This window comes from Numida meleagris, chromosome 5 (assembly GCF_002078875.1).
Source record: "Numida meleagris isolate 19003 breed g44 Domestic line chromosome 5, NumMel1.0, whole genome shotgun sequence".
NCBI lineage: Eukaryota > Metazoa > Chordata > Aves > Galliformes > Numididae > Numida > Numida meleagris.
In genome coordinates this window covers 46522163-46542304 of record NC_034413.1, presented here as the reverse complement: position 1 = coordinate 46542304, position 20142 = coordinate 46522163, and the positions used below count along the sequence as shown (strand labels likewise).

Below are 20142 nucleotides of genomic sequence, written 5' to 3'. Positions count from 1 at the left end.
GCAGAACCCATCACAGCTTTCCCAGGTGAGAACTTCTACTTTACAGGTAAAACTGCACTTCTTTTTCTACTGGCATGGGCTTTTGAATTAAAGGAATGTTAAGTGCTTGCTTGAACAAACAGCGGATGTTCTGAGCAGTGAAATGGCAAGTGTGTGCTAAACCTCTGCTGGTGCCACAGCCGGGGATGGCACCCTCTGTCTCCTGCTGGGTGCCAGGGAGCAGGCAAACTGACAAGTCCCGCTGACCCAGGGTTGAACAAGATCGGGAAACCTGCAATCAGGAGGCACGTGGCCTCCTGAAGATCAGCAGAGCCCAAAATGTGTAGGCTGATGAGTAAAGGAAAGCTATCAACTGACTTCAGCAAAGAAGTAGTAGCCACTTAGAAGTGAAATGAGGTGGCAATGGCTTATATTATTGTGGGGGAAGGACGTTCTGTAGTTCATGGATGCTCTGGCAGTGGTGGTGTTCAAGCTACTGGTGAAGGATGGTAGGGTTGGGTCTTCTTGGAAGGGGAAAGCAGTTTGGATGTAGAAGTGGAAGAGTAAATTGCCATGAGGAGCTCTGGAGTTGACAATCAATAAAAGGAAAGCAAGGTGAAATGATGCATTTAATAGTTTAATATTAGCCTGAGGGATAAAACCTAGCATTTCTGTGATCCAACCTATGAAGTAAGATACAAGGTGGGAAATTCAGAAAAAATGCTTCGCTGATGAACAGCCAGTGGGGATGCTGTTTGTCTTGCTCTGGGGTGGGAAAAACTGTCTGCTTTTGGGGAAAGATCAGTGTACTCTTCTTGGAGTTTTTCTTCTGCTTTGGTTTCCAGATTTTGTTTTCCTGCGTGCCTCTACAGGAAGGTGCCTAGAGATTGTGTTGTGATGGAGAGCAAACCTGGGCCTCCCCTTAACTTTGAAAGTTGTTTACCAGTTTGGTCAGCACGCCCTTTGCTCTCAGCTGGCATTAATATCCTTGCTCTTCTCTGTTCCCTGCTCTGCCGATGGTCTGTTGAATACGTCTGGGCTCTGCCCTACAAGCACCTGCACTTCTGTAGGGGTCAAGGCTGCCTCAGGCAGGTGCATGTGCTGGGAGCTGTGGCGGTAATGGGAAAGTAGGGGTCGAGACTGGACTGCATTAAGAGGGATGGCTGGCAGGCCTAGGGAGGTGATTGTACCCCTCTGTTCTGCCCTCATGAGGCCCTACCTGCAGTACCGCGTCCAGACCTGGTGCTCCCAGCACAGAAGAGACATAGAGCTGTTGGAGCAGGTCTGGAGAAGGCCACAAAGATGCTCAGAGGGCTGGAGCACCTCAGAGAAATTGAGGGATTGTGGAAGAGAAGGCTCCAAGGAGACCTCATTGCAGTCTTTCAGTACTTGAGGAGAACTTAGAAACAGGAGGGAGACTGACTTTTTACATGGTCTGATAGTTATAGGACAAGGGTAAACAATTTTAAACTGAAAGAGGCAAAATTTAGATTAGGTATTAGGAAGAAATTCTGTATTCTTTACTCAGAGAATGGTGAGGCACTGGTACAGGCTTCCCAGAGAAGCTATGGATGCCCCATCCCTGGAGGCGTTCAAGGCCAGGCTGCATGGGGCCCTGGGCAACCTGATCCAGTGGTTGGCAACCCAGCCCATGACAGGGGGTTGGAACTAGATGATTGTTAAGGTCCCTTCCAACTCAAGCCATTCTGTAATTCATTCTATGATTCTGTGAAACTGAAGGCAAGGGGCAGCTTGGTCCTAGGGGCAGGAAGCCAGCTGTGGAGCACTGCTAGCGGGAGACATGTGTGGGGCATAATGCTGTGTGTTACGGTGGTACACATACTGCAATAACTAGGAACTTGGGCTTGCCTGTGGGTAGGCTGCCTATTTATCCTACTACTCAGACCTGTGGTGTTACTGAAAAACTGCTGCAATATTCTCAGCTGACACCTAAAGCCTCATGACTGTTCCTCGCTTGATCCATCTCCCTGTGTTCTCCTGAGCCTGGCCTGGTAACTGTTTCGCAGACAGGATCTTCATCTTTTAGGGCTTGTAATCTGTGTTATCCTCAATTTGAATCTCCCTGTGTGTCCTCACACTGAATCTATCCCTGAGTTCTGCCTACACATGTTGTTTCTTTTCCTCTTCACCCCTGCTCCACTGCCTTCATTCCTCCATTTCCCTGTGTATTGCCCAGGGCACACCAGGTGCGTCAGGACAACGCTGGCTATGCCCAGCACAGAGAGCAGCATAGGCCAGCACTGTGCCTGGCACGCAGCCCCTTCCCCACCCCAGCAGACTTTGCCCATTGCTAGCTTCCCTGTGGATGTCCCAGCACTGGCCACAACAGGAGAGCAATTGCAGCAAAAAGTTGAAAAGGCTTCCCTGGCTGTAGGGTAAGCTTAGATGGGACAGAGTGATGGAAAGACCAGAGAAAGAAAAATGCAGAGGGAAAGATGAAGGAAAGGTGAAGACTGGAGAAGGCATGATAGGTATTGCGATGTGGGGGAGACAAAATACCCAGCGGGGGACGCAAAAGGACGAGAAGAAGTCCCTGGCTAGAGGAAGAAGGGAGCTGCAGAGGAAAGACTGCAAAGGAAGTATTGAGAAGCTCTGCAGCCCCCACTCCTGCAATTACGTGTTGAGCTGGAAAAGTCAAATGCCATTAAAAATAATAACAAATCCTTGCTCTCCTGGCTCAGGAGCAAAGCTGAAAACATGCACCTTTCAGGCTCAAGGATCACAAAGCAAATAATAAGAGAGTTGTGTGGGAGGAATATCTTTCAGTTAGTGGGTCAGGATCTTAGAAGACCAGTCAAGTGTGCTTAAACTGTGCTGCATTTGAGAGTTGATGCATTTCACCCTTAAAGAAAAGGCAAAACAAGTGGCTGGCAGCAAGGAGTTAGATAAATAGCAGGCTAAAAATAAGAGACATCTTCTGGAAAGCATGGAGACAGACTGTGGGGAGAATTTACCTGTGGACTGGTGGGTTCTCCCACACTGAATATCCTGAAATCAAGGCAGGGATACTTTCCTGGTGTCAACGGTTTACGGGCGTTAGGCCTGATTCTGTGACAAAGGGGACGGGGGACCCAAGGGCCCACGTCCCGGGAAAAGGGGAAAGGGGAAAAGGGTAGGGAGATGGCCCTGAGAGCAAAGAACAGCGGTAACAATCTGAGGAGAAACAAACTAATTTACTAAATAAAATATCGGAATGCAAAACAACACACTATAATACAATATAATTACAATTTAAGCTGATAAATCCAACACAGAGAGAGAGAATGTCCCAAAGTCAAGGTAGGCCTTACTCTACTACCGACGATAAGACGGCTGGAGAGCGAGGTGCTGCCAAGACGAGAGACGGCGGAAAAAGGGACGAGGTCTCGTGATCTGCAAGTTTTTATACTGCGAGCTTCTATCTTTTCCCTCCGGCTGGAAAATGGTAACAAAGGAGCAAAGTACCGTGGGGAATGTAGTAGTCCTTCTCTTCTGAGAACTAGGTATGTCCACTACATGATGTTATGATGTGGAATACCAATAACCGAAAATCACAAAACCATGACACCTGGACAAGTGGCAGGTAGAACCTAAGGGATCGAGGCTAACACCAGTTTTGTGGCATTCAGATTAGATAAGTTTAACATTCGCTTTCATCTGTGCCATCTATGAAAAGTCCAACTGTGTTGCTGGTCCACAATGGTTTACGGCAGTGTTTTTGGAGGGGAACACAACAGTGGCACGGCAGTGACAGCAGGCAGGTGGCCTCCTTGGAGGCTCTCTGGGGAGGATTTCCTCCTTGTTCCCCAGCATGACTTTTACTCCTGCTTATTTGGGATTTTCTTGCCTGTTGCACAGCTCTGAGATTGCTGCCTGTCAGGCTGCCCATGGGGGTGCATGGCCAGGCTGAGAGAAACATAGAGCATGCCCTGTGACAGTCCCCTGGCTTTGCACTGTGCTGCATTGTGTGTCCTGCTTTAACCAGTGCTCCAACCGACTTGACAGGAAGGGAGAGAGGCATTTATTTGCTAAGGCGAGAGCCCCAGTGAGTGGATGAGGAAGGGCGAGCACGTGTGTGGCGGAAGGCAAAGGGGAATGGAAAAGTTATTAAGTTACAAAGATGGATTTTTTTTTTCCATCTCCCTGAGCAGGGAACTTTTCCACGGTATAAAAGAAAACTTCCAGCGAGCAGCAGAGCCAGTAAAAGCAGATAAGATCAGTGCTGTCTTGAGTGGACTGGCAGCTATATTTAGTGGCTGACAGTGTAGGGAAGAACAATTGTTAATGTTGGGAATTGGCTTCGTTAAGATTTGGAGACAAGCAAGTGTGACTCCTTAATGACTGTAGTTGCTAAATGAACTCTCCAGACGGCTGCTATCTCTGCAGCAGGACTGTGAGGTGCGGAAGCAGGGGCCAAGGGCAGATCTGGGCCACACCACCCCTTGGGCTCACTCCTTGCCTGCACAGCAGTCCATCAGGGATGGACAAAGGCTGCCCTGGGCTGGAGCCTCTGGGGCACCCTTCCCACTAGCAGGATCCTTGGGGCACATCACATGGCCTCCCACCAGCCCAGGATGTGCAGGGAGTGCTGGGGGCATGGGCTGGGTACCACGGTATGAGCCGCCCTTGTGCTCCCATCTGCTGCATACCAGCCATATGAGAGGTATTGTAAGCACATCTCTCACTAGAAGAAGGTACTGTGTAAGCACAGGCTGACACCAAGAGTAAACATGAGTGTTCTCAGCGCCAAGAGCAGGTCTGCAGTGCTCCCAGGGGCTGACTCGCCCCAACACTCTCAGGGATGGTGGTGAGATGTATGGACCCGTCGGGGCTGTGTCTGTGTGGGAGGCAGCAGCAGTCAGTCAGTGGAACCTAGGCTGTGCCCCTGGCCATGACACTTTTGTGCCCTGTGCTTGGAGCAGGCAGAGGGGCAGAAGGGGGTGGGGGGGCTGCTGGCCTGGTCCATCGCCCCCATGCCAGCAATGCCTAGGTGGGAGGGATGGGGCAGCTAGGGTGATACGGAGTGAGAGTGGCATGAGCTGCTCCTGAGCCATCAGAATTGCTTGCCTAGAGTGACAAATATGTGGGCGGTTCCCAGCCTCCTGCTTTGTAAAAGCAGGATTTATCTTGTCCATGTGGTTTTTCTTAGTTTTATGGTTTTTTTCTTAGAGATTTTTGGTTCTATTTTGCATCTGGGTGCGGTTTTCATTCTCATTTTCACTCTCCATGCCCAGGTTTAGGGGAGATGGGGAGAGGAGGGAATGGTCAAGGAAGTACTATTTTGCCTCATCTCCTGTGCCAGCAGCAGCAGCAAATGGTGCTGAGTGTGCAGCCGGTGGCTCTGGTGGGGGATAGTGCTGCAGGGGGTGGTCAGATGCCCCTGTGTTTTCCAGGCCAGATGCATCGTGTACCATTTTGTTCTTTCTCTGGGTATCTTCTTGAGCTTGTTCTTGAAGCCTGTGCCTGGAGGCAGAGCAAGTCCCTTGGAGAGCTTCCCTAGGGACTCTGGCCCCTTGAAGCAGACAGTACATAGATGCGGTGCAGCCATGCACCTCCCCTAGGACCTCTACAGCTTGAGAGCAGAGCCAGAAGCCAGCAGTGAGTGCAGGAGGGTCAGCGCCACACTGCTCCCTGGCTGTGGTCATCAGCACCAACCCACACCAGCTCAGGACATGCGTGCTGCCATGGGCTGAGCCTGGGAGCTCCGTGCCCTTGGGCCCCAAGGCAGCCGTGGGCTTGGCTTGCCTGAGCTGTCATGAACATGGGCTTCTAATGGGGATGTCACAACCCGCATTGTGCACGAAGTCAGCATGTATCATCATACCTGTACTTTCTCGCTTTAATAACTAGATCTGTAAGTCTGTGAATGGGGCACCTAGTGACAGCAGGTTTGTGTACCAAGCACTTTCAGGAAGAGATCTTGCTCCCTGTCTTGGCTGTAAGAATGACAAATGTTTCTCCATGTAATTTCTTTCCCAGTCTCCTGCAGCAACTTCCTTGGCCATCTGAGATTTCGCTCTTCCTCCAATTAGGGACATGATGGGTTTTGTCACTGTGTGACAACATCTGCCATACAGAGACAAAACCAGGCAGTTGATCTGGAGAAGGCCAAAAAACAAGAGGGGAAAAAAGCATTTGTTGATGCCAGAAATAATAGTAATAATAGCGTACATATGGAATTTGCATTGTGAGCCAGGCAGCCTGCTTAATTAAAAGGAAAGAGAGGCACGTTAACACGTGGCTCAGCGAGCGCAGGCAGCTCTCCACAGAAGCGTGCCCTGTACCTGGAGCTGCCGTGGGCCCCAGTGGCACTCGGCGCTGTACTTTGCAAGCATGTGTGTTTGTTTGTGCGTCTGCATGCCTCCCTCCTAGCAACCCTGTTCTGTGTCTCCTCCCCAGGGGCAACCCTCCTGCCAGGGACCGAGCCCACAGTGGACACGGTGTCAGTGCAGCCCATCCCAGCCTACTGGTATTACGTTATTGCCGCCGGAGGTGCTGTTGTGGTGCTGGTCTCCGTCGCGCTGGCTCTTGTGCTCCACTACCACCGGTTCCGCTATGCGGCCAAGAAGAGCGATCACTCCATCACCTACAAAACCTCCCACTATGCCAACGGTGCCCCTGTGGCCGTGGAGCCCACCCTAACCATAAAACTAGAACAAGACCCCAGCTCGCGCTGCTGAGAGCCGAACAGGAACAAGAGAGCAAACAAAACACAAAACAGACAGACAGACAGAAACTAAGACTTCCGATACGTTGCCTCAGTTTTGCACTTTTTTCCTTACCTAGCATACGTGTGAACTCTTAGACATCTCCGCCCCCTCTCTGCCCCCAGCCCTCCCCGAATCTTTTACAAACTTTTACTAATGCTGCATCTTGGATCACCAGAAGAGACACACCGCCCCTTCACTTCAGAAGTGAACGCTCCTTTCTATTCCTTGTCGAGGACTGCTGGGGTGTTGGGTGGGGTTTTTGGTTTGGTTTGGTTGGCCGGGGAGTAATTTTCATTGGTAGGCTTCTTTGGTTTGTTCTTCTTCTCTTCCCAGTAGGCAACCTGCAAGGGAACTTGATGGCAAGCCTGGAAGCATGTGTGCAGTCTGTGTGTGAGTGTGCATGGGAGCACGTGTGTGCCTGACTGACTGAATGTGTATTTAGAAACAGCCCCTTTTTAATTTGCTTATTATTGCTTCTACTTGCACAGGGAATGCTTTTTGTGTTTTTTGTTTTTTAATTTTATTTGTTTTTATTTACTCCCCCTTCCCTCCTCCCTTCTGGAAGGTCTGGGACATGTTTGTGGTTAAACCCTGATTTGTTTACTTGGGGAAGAGAGCAATGCTTTTTTGTTGCCTTATCTAGCTTTGGCTGGGTCTCTTGTTCGATAGCGTTAATGCCTCGGGTGCAAAAAAAGACCAGGCTGGACAGTAGGAATGTCCACCTCAGATGGCTGGAAGAATACAGAGAGGTTCATAGATGTCCAAACAGCAAGATCTCTCCATCTTATTCTTTCTACAGCCAACACAATAACACAGCCATTGTTGGAAAGCGGGGGAGACTCTCCTCTTCCCCATCCACAAGTGAATCTTTTTAAAGTTGCCTTATATCAGAGAAGCTCATAATGAATGTTTAGTTTGTATCTGTTAAAGCCAGCCTTAGGGCAAAACATATGACTTCAGCAGGTCTAAGGTGGATGCTAAATACTATAGTTTCTTGAGAGTTGGAGGTTTATTTATTTTGTAAGTATCTTCGCTCTGGGTGCTGACAGTTTTGCTTTTACATGGGGAAGGAGGAGAAGGTTCCTCCTTATCTTTCTGCTGGAAATGTTGAAAGGACAAGTATAATTCCACTTTCTGGGTTTTGGGTTTACTTTATCCTCTGCCCAGTTCATAGCTGCTGAATCATAAAAGACTACCAGTTGACATTCTAGAATGTCAACTAGTTTTGTGTTTGCTATTGTTTGGCTTTTTAAAGCATCGGTAACATCTTGCGAGCAGAGCCCAGGGTGGCCTGGGGGGTTCGGCCATTGGTGGCACGTTAACCCGGGACGCTGGAGGGAGCCTCTGTTTGCTGAATAGCCCAGCAAATTGTTGTGGAAATGCCTTATATAAATTACTAAACGACCACACGCAAAAGTGGTAACTAATCCATTTGCAGGCAAAAAATGTACCTCCAGTGAGCAAGGTTCTCCCTCTTGTTTGTGTTCATTTGTTGTGAGTGATCAGATTCCCTCCACCCTCCAAAACTTGCCAGCGCTCCCCACCCCTCCTTGCCCATGAATATTGCATAAAGCTAATGCAGGCGTGAAGCCCCTTTATGTCCCTCTGCTCTGGGGCATCTTGGGGAAGATGTTGGCCCTGCTGTGGCTGAGTGCTGTACCCAGGGCTTCCTGTCAATGAGGTCACACAGCCAGTTCGACCCCATGTGCCACCTCCAGGGTAGGCTTCAGCAGAAGCCCTCCTCCAGCCTCTAGAGCAGGGCAGCACAGGGCCTCTGGGGCCAGGTCCTTCCCCAGCGAGCCTCATCTGGCCGGAGCAGCCAAGCAGCTTCTCCCCGTGGGCTTTAGCAAACGTGCGTCGGTGTGTCAGAGAGGAGAATGTGGCACCCTGTCTTTAAAGCTCAAATCACCAAAGACAAACCAGGTCACTTCGAGGTTTTTACTCCCCATTCTCCCCGCTCCTAGAGCTGTGACATCCCCAGCATTGCCCAGTTGCCTGTGTGTGAAAAATATCTTGTGGAAATTTGAAACTCTTTGAAGATGTATTGTGTGGAATGTAATAAAATGATGATATTTTTATACAAATATCTGGGTTTTTTCTTCCTTCTTTCTCTGCTAACAAGAGCTGCTAATGAAGCAGTGCTGCAGGTCACATGTCTGTCTGTGTGTTGGGAGCTGAGCACAGCTCCCACTGCTGCAGTGAGCAGGCCCACGGCCCTGCACGCTGTCTCTGCTCTGGGGATTGGGCCATCATCATGGATTGTAGATCCATTATGTTGGTCACAGTCCTCAGTGGGACTTCGGGGATTTTGCCAGTGCTGCTTGGTTGTTGACTGCTCGCTGTGATACGCCATGTCTCGGCGTGCCTGAGGCAGGAAGGACATTGCAGGATGCAGGGCCGAACGCTGCTGGCCCACCAAGCCTTGCACTCAGCCACTGGCACCATGAGCAGCAGGCAGGCCGTTACCAAAACTAACGATGATGATTGCAGCGCGTTCCTCTTCTGTGAAATCCTTTTGGGCCTCCACATGTCAGGCTGTGCAGGGGTGGGCACCCATCCAGCACGGTGCTCAGCCTCTGCTGAGTATGGCTCCTTCCCGTCTTGAGGAGCACCTTTTGCCCCTTCAGAGCAGGCAGCAGCATCACATTTCACGTGAAATCTCTTTGCTGCCAGTTTGAGAAGTTATTCTTTCCTTCCTGCATGTATTTTCCTTGTCTCGTGCTCTTTACCCTGGCACTGAACTTAGCATTGCAGTGAAACTTCCTGGCTTTACTCAGAATTCAGTCCATCAGCAGAAACATTATTCAGATGTGATCCCTCACTTTGGCTGTTCAAACAGAAGCAAGTTGAGGACCCATGGCAGCTTTTTGGTTTTTTTGGTTTTGAGATTTTTTTTTTTCCACCCTAATTGTACACCAAAGCCCATGCACTTGTAATTTGCATTTCGTACACTTCAGTGCCTGTCCAAGCAAAATTCAAAACAAATATGCACATGCAAAAAACAGGGAGGGAGAGAGTGGCTGCTGGCTTCCCGGCAAGGAGGGAAAAAATCTGTTAAGTAAACAGACAAAAAGGGAGGAATCATTCAGGGTTTAATTATTCCTTCTGTGCACCACAGCCAGATTGACCGGGGAGCTGGGTGCTGCTCAGACTGCAGCACAGCACAGGAAGAAAAGCAGCTAAAATTAGCCTGCTTTGTTTAGAAAAATAAATGCAACTTAATGCGGCTGGTTTGCAATTTCCTTGGCAGGCAGCTTCAGGCACGCAGGGGTCTGGGCTTGACACCCAGAGCTGCCCTCAGTCTGCAAGGCGAGATGTGCTTGTTGCTGTGTGGGACGGACTGAAAGCTGCTTCCACAGCAAGAACCCAGCCTGGCTTCATGCCTCCAGCTGTCAGTGGGGTCTTCGCCTGCCCCACTGTGCTTTGCCATCTTCTCTGAGCATGAGATGCCTACAGGGCATCTCAGTGCCCCAGGATGAGGCGCTGAGGATAAGGTCCAGCATTTCCCGCACTGCAGAGGGATGTAGGGCCAGCAGAGAGGTTTCTTGTTTGCTTTCTTTAATGCTGATCCCTAGCCAAAGCACTCTTTCAATTTGGAATTTGGCAGTTTGTTTCAGTTTGTAAACTGAAAACATTCTGTGTTCCTGGAGGGGTGGGGTGAGAGAAGCGAGGCAGATTTTCAGCTGGAGGTGGAGCGGCCGGGATCCAAAGAGCGGGTTTCGCCCAACCAGACGCACTCCCGCTTAGCAGCGCTGCCTGCCCAGCCCATGGCAGCACCAAGACACAGCTGTGTCAAGGCAAGGCCCCAGTGGCTGCTTTGCTGTGTCAAAGCAAAGTGACGTGAGTTGGAACCACACTGTGGCTGTGGAGAGAAAGATGCTGGAAGTGAGCAGAGAGAGAGACGAGCGAGGCTGAGGCTCAAGTCTCTGCCTGGGCTGGCAGCAGAGCTTTCCGGCTGGGTGGTGATCCTCTGCCTGAGGATGCAGGGACCCTGCAGGAGACAACACTCAGTGCCTGGGTTAAATCAAACAAAAATCAGTCAAGAAGGAAACAGCAATCATGGGGATCGTGCATGCAGTGCGTGTGTGGCACTGGGATGCTGCAGCCTTGCTTGATGCACAGAGCTCCTTGGCCGTGCCTGTCCCACGCTGCTGCTGCCGTGTTCAGGGATGTGCGGTAAAAGACCTTAATCTCTGCAAACAGATTGTCTCTCACTCTTCCCACATGCAAGCTTGTGGCAGCACAGTACTTAAGATGCTCCTTGTCTTTGATTAGAATCTCATCTTCCATTTTCAGGTCCCTTAAATTAGCCTTTTAGCTGATGTTGCTCTCAGATCCAACAGCTAGCGGCCTTTTCTTGGCATCTAGCCAAGAAAAGCTAACCTCAGCTTTTCAGCACGAAGAGCTGGGTGCTCAGCCCTGTTCAGCTCCTGCCTTTCACTGAGGAGAAACCCCTCCTCGTGGTTACACACTGGTACCCTTTGCTATCTCACCTACCTTTCTTCAGCATATTTTTTTCATTTTATTTGTCTCTCTACATTTAAAAGCGAAGTAGATTGTGCCTGGAAGTTGCCTTGTAGGAAGGACACTCTCTACAGCATGGGGCAATACATGCTTATCCCATTCTGTCCTGTATCTTGCAGGGCTTTCCTAGGGACTGCGCTCCGGGGAGTCAGCTTTCAAGGCCTGCTCCTCTTGTGACAATATGGCTGAGATTTGTCACAAAGGATCCTAATTAATGACAAATAGCAGGCTGTTTTCTGTGACAGGAAATCATCTCCAATAGGATTGGTGCTGCAGCCACCGGCTCCAATTCCCAGACAGCCCCGCAGCCAGATCTGATTTTGTTAATGACTCCAGAAACCCCAGCATGGAAAAAGACTGACCGAGTTGTTCCAAGGCCAGTGTAGAGCCCTGCATGATATGACCGCCATCCAATAGCAATATTACAGCGTGCAGAACACAGAACGAGGGTCTGCCACCAGCCTGAGGAGAAGAGAGGAATGATGAGGGGGAAGATGTCTTTTAAGCAGAAATTGGAGTCATATTAGCATAGGGAATTGAGAAAATTGCTAGGAGAGCAAATAGATTCAGGGCTGGTTTTTTTGTATAAGCATTCTCTTTTTTTGAGTTTTCCCAGTGCTCCTTTCTTTCAGGCTTGAAGAATCAGTGTTCTTTTGAAAGCGTTGATTAACTGATACTTTATTTTTTCTGGCCTTTCCTTCAACACTACCCTGGGAAATAAAAAAGCACCAAATTGCTAACGTATTCTCAGACAAAATATAGGGGAGCTAGAATGCAGAAAGGCAAAAGGCTTCCAGGGCTGTTCCCCTGTACGTGGCTCCCCTGGCAGCCCACAGCCCTGCTTCCACCTCTGTTCATTTACATAACCTGCAGTCCCACGGGGTTGTGTGGGTGACAGTGGGACGGCAGAGCGTCACAGCTTGTCCTCCGGCTGAGGACCAGAGAGCAGACAGCTTTGTGTGTGTTCTGCTTTGCAAGTTATTTTCCACATGTTCGGCTCTAAATGTTTGCAAGAGGCCCTCAGGCAGTTCTCCCAGCCCTGAGATGTTGCCATCTGGGGCTGTCAGCTCTGGAAGTGCTGAGAAACCATGTGAACTCGCTGCTAAAGCAAAGGCATACAGAATGTCTTGTGCACCTATGTTTCCTCAGCTACCTAGCAGCAGCCTAGGATTGCCTTAATTCCCTGACTCACGTGATGCACAGCACATCAGGAGGGGCAAGTGTTGCGGTGTGTGTGTTCCTGTTGCCGGGTTCTCATGAAAATTCAAAGAAATCCCTTAATTCTTTGAGCGAGGTGGGCACAAGACAACTCTGCAAGTATGGAAGCTCCCAGCACAAGGGTGTTCTGCTGTCAGTCTCCAGTGGGGAGCCCCTGACATGCCCTGGGTGCTGCTGCTTGCCACGGCTTCTAGAGTCGTACCAATGCAAGTTGAGGTATCAGACTTCCAGAGCAGGGAACTCTTGGGACATGGGTTAAATAGTATGTGGCTCAGTGGGTGTGGTGCATGTTTTCCCCTCCAGCATGAGATGCTGTCAAGTTGAATTGGAGACAGGATGACCACCAAGGTTCCTGACAGCAAGGGGGATTTGGGCAGCACGGCTCTCAGCAGAGCCACCCTGCTCTCGGTGAACCTTGCAACGTTGCTGGCAGGGGCTGCCCCATACCATTGTCTGTAATAGCAAAAAATGGATTTGATGATTCAGGAGGCCTTTTCCAGTCCTAATCCTCTGTGCAATAAGTGCAAATAATCTTTTACATGGTTTCAGATAATTTCATCACACATTGAGTTTTTAGGCACAAGTTACAATTTTTGGTCTTGGTTGTTTTTAAGTAACCTTATAAAACTGTTCTTGCTATTTCTGTGCAAAACATAAAATATCCTTGGTTTTCAACCACAACTATTTCAAGGATGTGAATCCTACTGCTTTCTAGCAGTCCCTGATTTTTGGCATTCCTGATCTGCTGAAGGTCCTGTCTCAGCTGAGCACCCCTAAGTTACAGCCAGCTTTAAGAAATCTAAGCAGATCAAAATGAAGGAGTATTTTCTTTTGGAAAATTGGAAATGAAATGTGGCTACTATACATAGAGATAATGCTAGGAAGACTACACACACACACACAAAGAAAACAAAAAACAACCACCCTTCTGCTCAGATTACATCATGTGCATTTGGTTACTAGTGCCTAATCTGTACTGAACAATACAAAGAAATGTCATCACTAAGAGGAATTTGCATCAGAGAGACGTTAACATAAATGCCTACATACGGACGCCCATTTGCCACGCTCCCCATTTCAACCAGCTTTTGCATTAAAACATATTATGATGATATATGGCTTCCTCAAATTGTTATGAATTTATCTGAAACCCAGAGTGAAACTGGCTCATTGGCACTCTGAATCCAGTAAGATGTGTGGGGAAAGATGAAAAGTAGAGTAAAGGGTTAAATGGATCTAACATTAGTGGCAAGTAATGATAGGCAGTAAGATGCTATTCAAAGTTATAAGGATAATACCCTTGAGCATGTTAACGCTGAATTATAGCCATTATGTAGGCACCAATGACAATATTTTAGTGCTATTCAGATTATCTAGTTTCTTTGCTTTTCATTCTACTTCTTTCTTCTTAAAAGCTGGTCATCTGGTGGTCGTGAAATATGATGTAGTGGGAAGATCCTGTTCTCTTGAGTGCATAAGTGCATTTGTTGAGTTTGGCCAACAGAGAAAAAAGAAGAGCCCTTCCTCTTTCCATGAGGAAGAACTTTGCAGTAGTTAAGCTATAGTTTTCTTCAGTCACATAGTCCAGTGACTGGTGGCAATAATGCCTCCAAAAGGCCTCTTTAAACAAACAGTGCTTCCCATTTTGTTGTTCTAGTGAACTTCCCAAGAATGGAGGATGACTTGTCAATCCCCGAGCAAGACTTTGAAGACAGCGATGATACTGGTTGGTACCAAGATGCCACAGGGACAATTTATCTGGGGAAGCTTGTGTTTCAGTATCAGCTGCTTACAATTACTCACAAACCTCAGCTTTAATGAGGTTTAGGAGCTAGAACATGCTTGAGAACATACACTGAAGTTGTGGCTTAGTGTCTGGACAAAGACATTAGTTTTCTTTCCTTGTTTTCCTTTTTCAGTAGCAAGCAACCTTGCAAAGTCAATATATTGTATTTGTGTTAGGACAAGTGGAACTGATCTTTCAAGCATTAATTGCTGCTTGTGTGGCATTTTGACTTGTAAATGGAGAAAATTAAGTCTGGGATCGGTAACAGGCTGTTGCCATAGTTCTGAACTCAGTGGCGCTTGAAGGGCCAGAGTTTCAGTAGGTGTAAAATGCTAGCACGCCATTAACATAGCCAGAGGTGTAGCAGGGAACTGGGACGCTTAGCTTTCTTGGCAATTAGGTGCTTCACAGTAGTTCTGGACTTAGGTTAGAGAAACCTGCCTGAGATATACTCATAGGGAGGTCTTGTGAGGCTGTAACAACTCCAAGTGAGAAATGCTTCAAGGTGGATAAAAAAGTGATCCCTGCATAATAAGTGCCCATTCCACTGCAGATTACTTTGGATCGGATAAGAACGACACCCTCTTCTCTACTAACTCTCCAGGAAACTCGAAGCTGGACAAAGAAAAAAGCTGGCTCTACACCCTGGATCCCATCCTGGTGACCATCATAGCGATGAGCTCCCTTGGTGTCCTCCTCGGAGCCATCTGTGCTGGTCTGCTGCTCTACTGCACATGCTCATACGCGGGGCTGTCCTCACGGAGCTCCACCACGCTGGAGAACTACAATTTTGAGCTGTACGACGGTATCAAGCACAAGGTCAAGATGAACCACCAGAAGTGCTGCTCGGAGGCCTGATGGGTGCCCTGTGGGACCACCCTTGGCGTTGTGCCCGGTGAGGTGGGCTGGTGGGGGGATACTTTATTTGCTGTTTTCTATGGGAACTGAATGCCATAATGGGAACCTAGTGGCACGGGAGGAGTGAGGGGAGGTACTGCTCCCACCGCCAGCTCCTGCCGGGGGCTCCACCGGGACGGAGTGGGCGGCCCAGTGAACTGGACTGTGCTGGGCAAGGGGCACTACGACCCTTGTTTGTTGGTTCATCTTCATTTTCTGCTGATGTGATGTGGCAAGGGAGGCTGGTTTACTTTTTGGATGTGAGAAACTAATTGTCTATCGTTATTTTCCACTTCCTTTCTCTCATGAGTTGCTGAGAAGGCTGAGCGCTTTCTTCAGCCACCCTGTCTTTAGGAATGATGCACGCACACGGAAACCCTATCCATTTTAGATCCTGTCCAGATATTATTTTGGCTGTAGGGATTTGTGCACTTCATACAAAACCCAGGAAGTTGCAGTTTCCAGTCCTGCACGTGGAAGCCTGTTGTTACCTTTCGCTTTCCTTGTTCTGGTAGGGGGGAGAGATGGGATGCTGGGCTTGGTGTCGGTGATAACGACAGTGCTTTCTAAGTCATTAAGAAACAAAACAGAAAGGAACCCTATGTGTAGAAGCACCTCTTTGAGAGAAGCTGAAGAGCCTTAAAGCGATTTGTGAATAAGAGCCATTTATTAAATCCAAATCTTGGATTGAAACAGCTGAGGCCTTCATCAGGAAGGCCTTTCTTAGAATTTCCCACCCCTCTTGATCCTGCCCTTTTTCTTCTCCCCCCCCCCCCCCCCCCCCTTTTTTTTTTTTTTTTGCTGTAATGAGAAAATTTCAGCAAACAAAAGACAGAGTCTGCCAGTTCCCTGCACTTGGGCATTTGGAAGCCCCTTGGCTGGGGCTTGGACGAAAGGCATGGTGCTGAGAGCTCCCAGCCAAGCCCAGGAGGGAGGACAAAGTGATGCAGGCCAGAGCTGTACCTGGCTGTGTCCTCTGCTCCCCACAGCTGTGGGGCATGAGCTGGCACCACTAGCACATAGGGACCAAATTGCTGCCATCTTCTCATCCCCTTCAGAGCAGAGTGGCACCGCTTCTGGTCAGTAGCAAAAACCTGACGTTTTATTTCTGAGCTGTGTTTTGTCTTAGTTTAATCAAGTGCCTTAGAAGAAGTGTTTTTCCTCCATCTGATGATCAGTGCTGTATCAAACAAGTGAGGTCTTCATCCTTCCCCACAAAACACTGTTCTGCATGGCTCACTGTTGGGCACAGCCTGGCTGAGGGAGCCCAGTCCTTCTGCTTTCAAGTGGTCTGGATGCATTGTCACATCCCACCCCACTGCGCCATAGGAGAGAAGTGCTAGGAAAACAAGCTAAGGGAGCAGGAGAGTTCAAATGCTGGGCTTCAAACCAATGTCTTCAGTTCCTGTTTAGTACAGATAGATTGTCTGTATTAGCTTGCTCATGCATAAGGAAGAAACTTTTCCGCACACTGAGTTGGTTTGTTCAGGACCTCTTTGGAAATACCTGAAATGTCTTGGTTTTACATTTTGCCTAGTAAAATGTTTGGGGCTGGGGATGGATTTTCTTTCACAACTGCAAAGCATTGTAGGTGCAATGTGCTGTGAAGCTCAGCTTGCACAGCCCCTGCACACACATCCTGCAGCAGGCCAGGTGTTCAGGGAGACGAGCAGCATCTGGAGAGGAGAGAAACACGGACAGTGCCACAGCTGCTCCTCACTGCGATGGGAATAGGAACATTTGTCTCATGTTTTATGAAAAGCTCTGTCAGACAACAAGTTTTTAGGGAAAAAAAGACCCACTGCAAGAAGGATGCACGTGTTACTGGTGTAGCAGATGCTAGCAGCTGTATCAGCCAGACATCCACGTTTTATACACACACACACACACACACACAGACACATGCGGTCCTTCGTTTTTTTAATTCACGCTGTGTGCCCGGCGGGAGCAGCAGAAGCCTGTCTCAGATTCTCCTCATGAGTCACCTTATTTCTTCTGGCTTTCTTCATGTACAAATTCCACAGAGGTGTTGCTTTGCTATACAGAAAGAACATGGGCAGTAGGAGGAAATGTACCAGACCATTTCAAAGCTGGACTGCTGCTGCTTCATGGTTTTTGTCCCCTTTGAATCACAGGACAGGGGAAGGATGAATCGAAAAGGACCATACAGTAGAAAAGTCAACTTAGGCAAACAATAGGTAAAAATATATGATTAAAAAGATATCGTTATGGTGTCTAGTAGGCGTACAGAGAGAGTTCGTATATACATATATTCAGAAATAGTGTGTTTGCACACGCACGTGAATTCTCTGTATGTATTGTGTATGTGACTTATTCCGTGGGACTCGTGTTGCTGTGTCTCCTGACCCAGGGCAGGAGAGCACTGCTGGTCCTGGCACTGCCTTGGCCCCGCTGGCCCTGGCAGTCGGTGCTGGGACCACATGTGTGCGCTTGCAGGGCAGGAGCAGGCTGATAATGCTGCAAAGCCAATACCTCACTTACCTCTGCTGGGTGCTTTACTGTTCTACTACAGAAAACTGTGTTTGATTGTAACTTCAACAGGGAAAAATTAAAAGGTCGTCAGTGCGTTCAATTCATTGCATCCTCCTCTGCAAATATATTTGATTTGCTGATCACAATTCCCTTTGTGAAACTCAGAAAAGGAAAAAAAAGAAATCAGTGTTAATGCCTTTGCTGAAATGGGCCGTGGCCTCCACACCTTTCCGAAGGCGAGGACATGTTGCTAGCAGGCGGGCTGTAGTGCCGAGTGATTTCATTTCATGGGAAGGCGCCGGGGCTGAGCATGGGAATTAAACCATTAAGAAATTGTATGCAGGAATGGAACTTCTCCAAGGTTTGCAGTTCAAGGTATTTGACTGTTCACTGGCTGAGCCAGGACTTACGGACTTAAAGAGCTTTTACTGTGATTCTTCGGTGTAAAAAAAAAAAAAAGAAAAAAAAATCAAACTGTGTTTATATGATTTGTATAAAACCTTTTAAAATTACTATTTAATAAACATTATGGTAGAGATTATGTTCCAGTGGCTTTTTTGTTTATGGAAGAACAACAACAAGAAAGCTGAATTGAGAGGTCTTTGGGCAGCCAGACACCCCTGGGACACGGCAGCACGGCTGGAGGTACGTGGCCTCAGGTGGCCTGTCACCTGCAGGGGTGCCAGGGCCGTTGCAGACTGTGCATACTTGCATCCTCCCCCTCCCACATAGCCTCTCCTCCCCAACACAGAGGCTGCTGTTTCGGTCAGATGCCACATAGGTCATGGCGTGGGCTGTGTGTGGGGCTAGGGTGGCACAATGCAGGCAAGGCAGCTGCTCCATCCCTGCCTCCCGCCTGCAGCCTCTGGGCCTTCCAGCTTGGGCACCCTGCAGAGGCTGGTGTTGGAGGCTGCAGGCCAGCTGGAGGAGCAATAGGGCAGAACCTGCATCATGAAACATGCGTTTATCTACCAGCCCTGGTGGATGGGAACCAATCCATCAAGCCCCAGGGACCTCCAGAGCAAGTGAAATCTTGCTACCGTCACCTCCCCCCCTCCAGAAGCATGCTTGTTAAAGAGGCTCTTTAAGCAATGAAGGGCAGCTGGCAGCCGAGATGAAGATGGCCATATAGCTGCAGCCTTGACAGCTCTTCCCTCACCTAGAATAAAGCACCAGTGTGACGATCATTACCTGGGGGGTGGCTGTCAGGGAGTGGGATGCAGCTGGCAGATAAGTGACTCAATCATGTCACACCTGTCCTGTAAATCTCTTTGGCTGGAGATGCGTCTCCACTAGAGCAAGGAGCAGAGCAGCAGGTAAGAGCTGAGCAGTGCAGCAGGAGCATGCCGGCAGGATAGGAGGCAGGTAGCAGGACTGCAGTATCCACCAAGCTACACAGCAGAGGCCACAGCAAGAGCTGATAGCGTGGAGGTGAGGCAGCAGGGGACATTCCCACTGTGCTGCATCTCCAGCACAGGCCAGGGCCTGGGAGTGGCACAGGAGTAATCAGCAGCACAGCAGGCTGAGAACAGCAGTGTCACCATCCTCAACCTGCTCCAACGTGTCCAGGCACTCCCACACATCTTCCAGTGCTGACTGCAATCTCATGTGCACCCTCCTCATGGTCTCCCCCTTCTCCTTCTACCTATCCCTTTGCCTTCTGTTTTAATGGAAATTCTTCTCAAATAATGACTTGCTCTCTGGACAGCTGGGGGCTTGGCAGTGAGGGGGAGCCATGGGGCTGCACTAATGAGTATATGCGTAATTAATTAATTGGCAGCAGGTGCAAGCAACAAAGCTGTGAAGTGTCTGGAGCACAAGTCTTATGAGGAGTAACTGAGGGAACTGAAATTGTTCAGTCTGGAGAAGAGGAGGCTCAGGGAGAACTTACTGCCCTCTACAATTCCCTGAAAGGAGGTTGTGGTGAGGTGGGGCTTGGCGTTTGCTCCTGCATAACTAGTGACAGGACTAGAACCAGGTGGCCTCAGGTTGTGCCAGGGGAGGTTCATGCTGGTTATTAGGAAGCATTTCTTCTCCAAAAGGGTGGTCAGACTCTGGAATGGGCTGCCCCGAGAGGTGGAGTCACTATCCCTGGAGGTGTTTAAGAACAGTGGAAATGTGGTACTAAGGGACATGGTTCCGTGGGCAATATTGGTAGTAGGTGGACGGTTGGACTAGATGATCTTAGAGGTCTTTTCCAACCTTGGTGATTCTGTGATTCTAAGCAGAGCCTCACTCACCTCTCCCTCTGAAGAGCTCCCCTGCCGCCCTGAACCAAGCCTGCCAGGTGCTGACGGGGCCACAGCCCTTCTGCACACCTGGGACTGGGGCTGGATCTCCTCCATACAGCCTACAGCCTTTGGCCCTCATGCAGGCTCTTAAAATAGCACTGTGCCCCCCCAGCAGCTCCCAGGGCAGCAGGCCTACCACTACAACCTGTATCTGCCTCACCAGCAGCTTTGACCCAATCTGGCTGGGGAGGCAGTGGTGGCACCCCATGCCGTTTGCTGGTTGCAGTCAAGCAGGGTTCACTGC

At 49.1% G+C, this 20142-nt stretch overlaps 1 protein-coding gene across 6 annotated transcripts in view; it reads left to right on the top strand.

Annotated features, from left to right (window-relative positions):
• The window catches only part of NRP2 (neuropilin 2), an 82041-nt gene extending 63896 nt beyond the window's left edge, over nucleotides 1-18145 (top strand). Inside the window, exons 15-17 of one of the 6 annotated variants that reach the window (XM_021398425.1) lie at nucleotides 5-46; nucleotides 14089-14157; nucleotides 14822-18145. In XM_021398425.1, coding sequence (XP_021254100.1) covers nucleotides 5-46; nucleotides 14089-14157; nucleotides 14822-15075 — 365 coding nt within the window. In that variant the 3' untranslated portion in view covers nucleotides 15076-18145. Of the gene's footprint in view, nucleotides 1-4; nucleotides 47-6378; nucleotides 8774-14088; nucleotides 14158-14770 lie in introns of those variants that run through there. The other 5 variants (XM_021398423.1, XM_021398426.1, XM_021398424.1 and 2 more) reach the window with 5 other exon arrangements.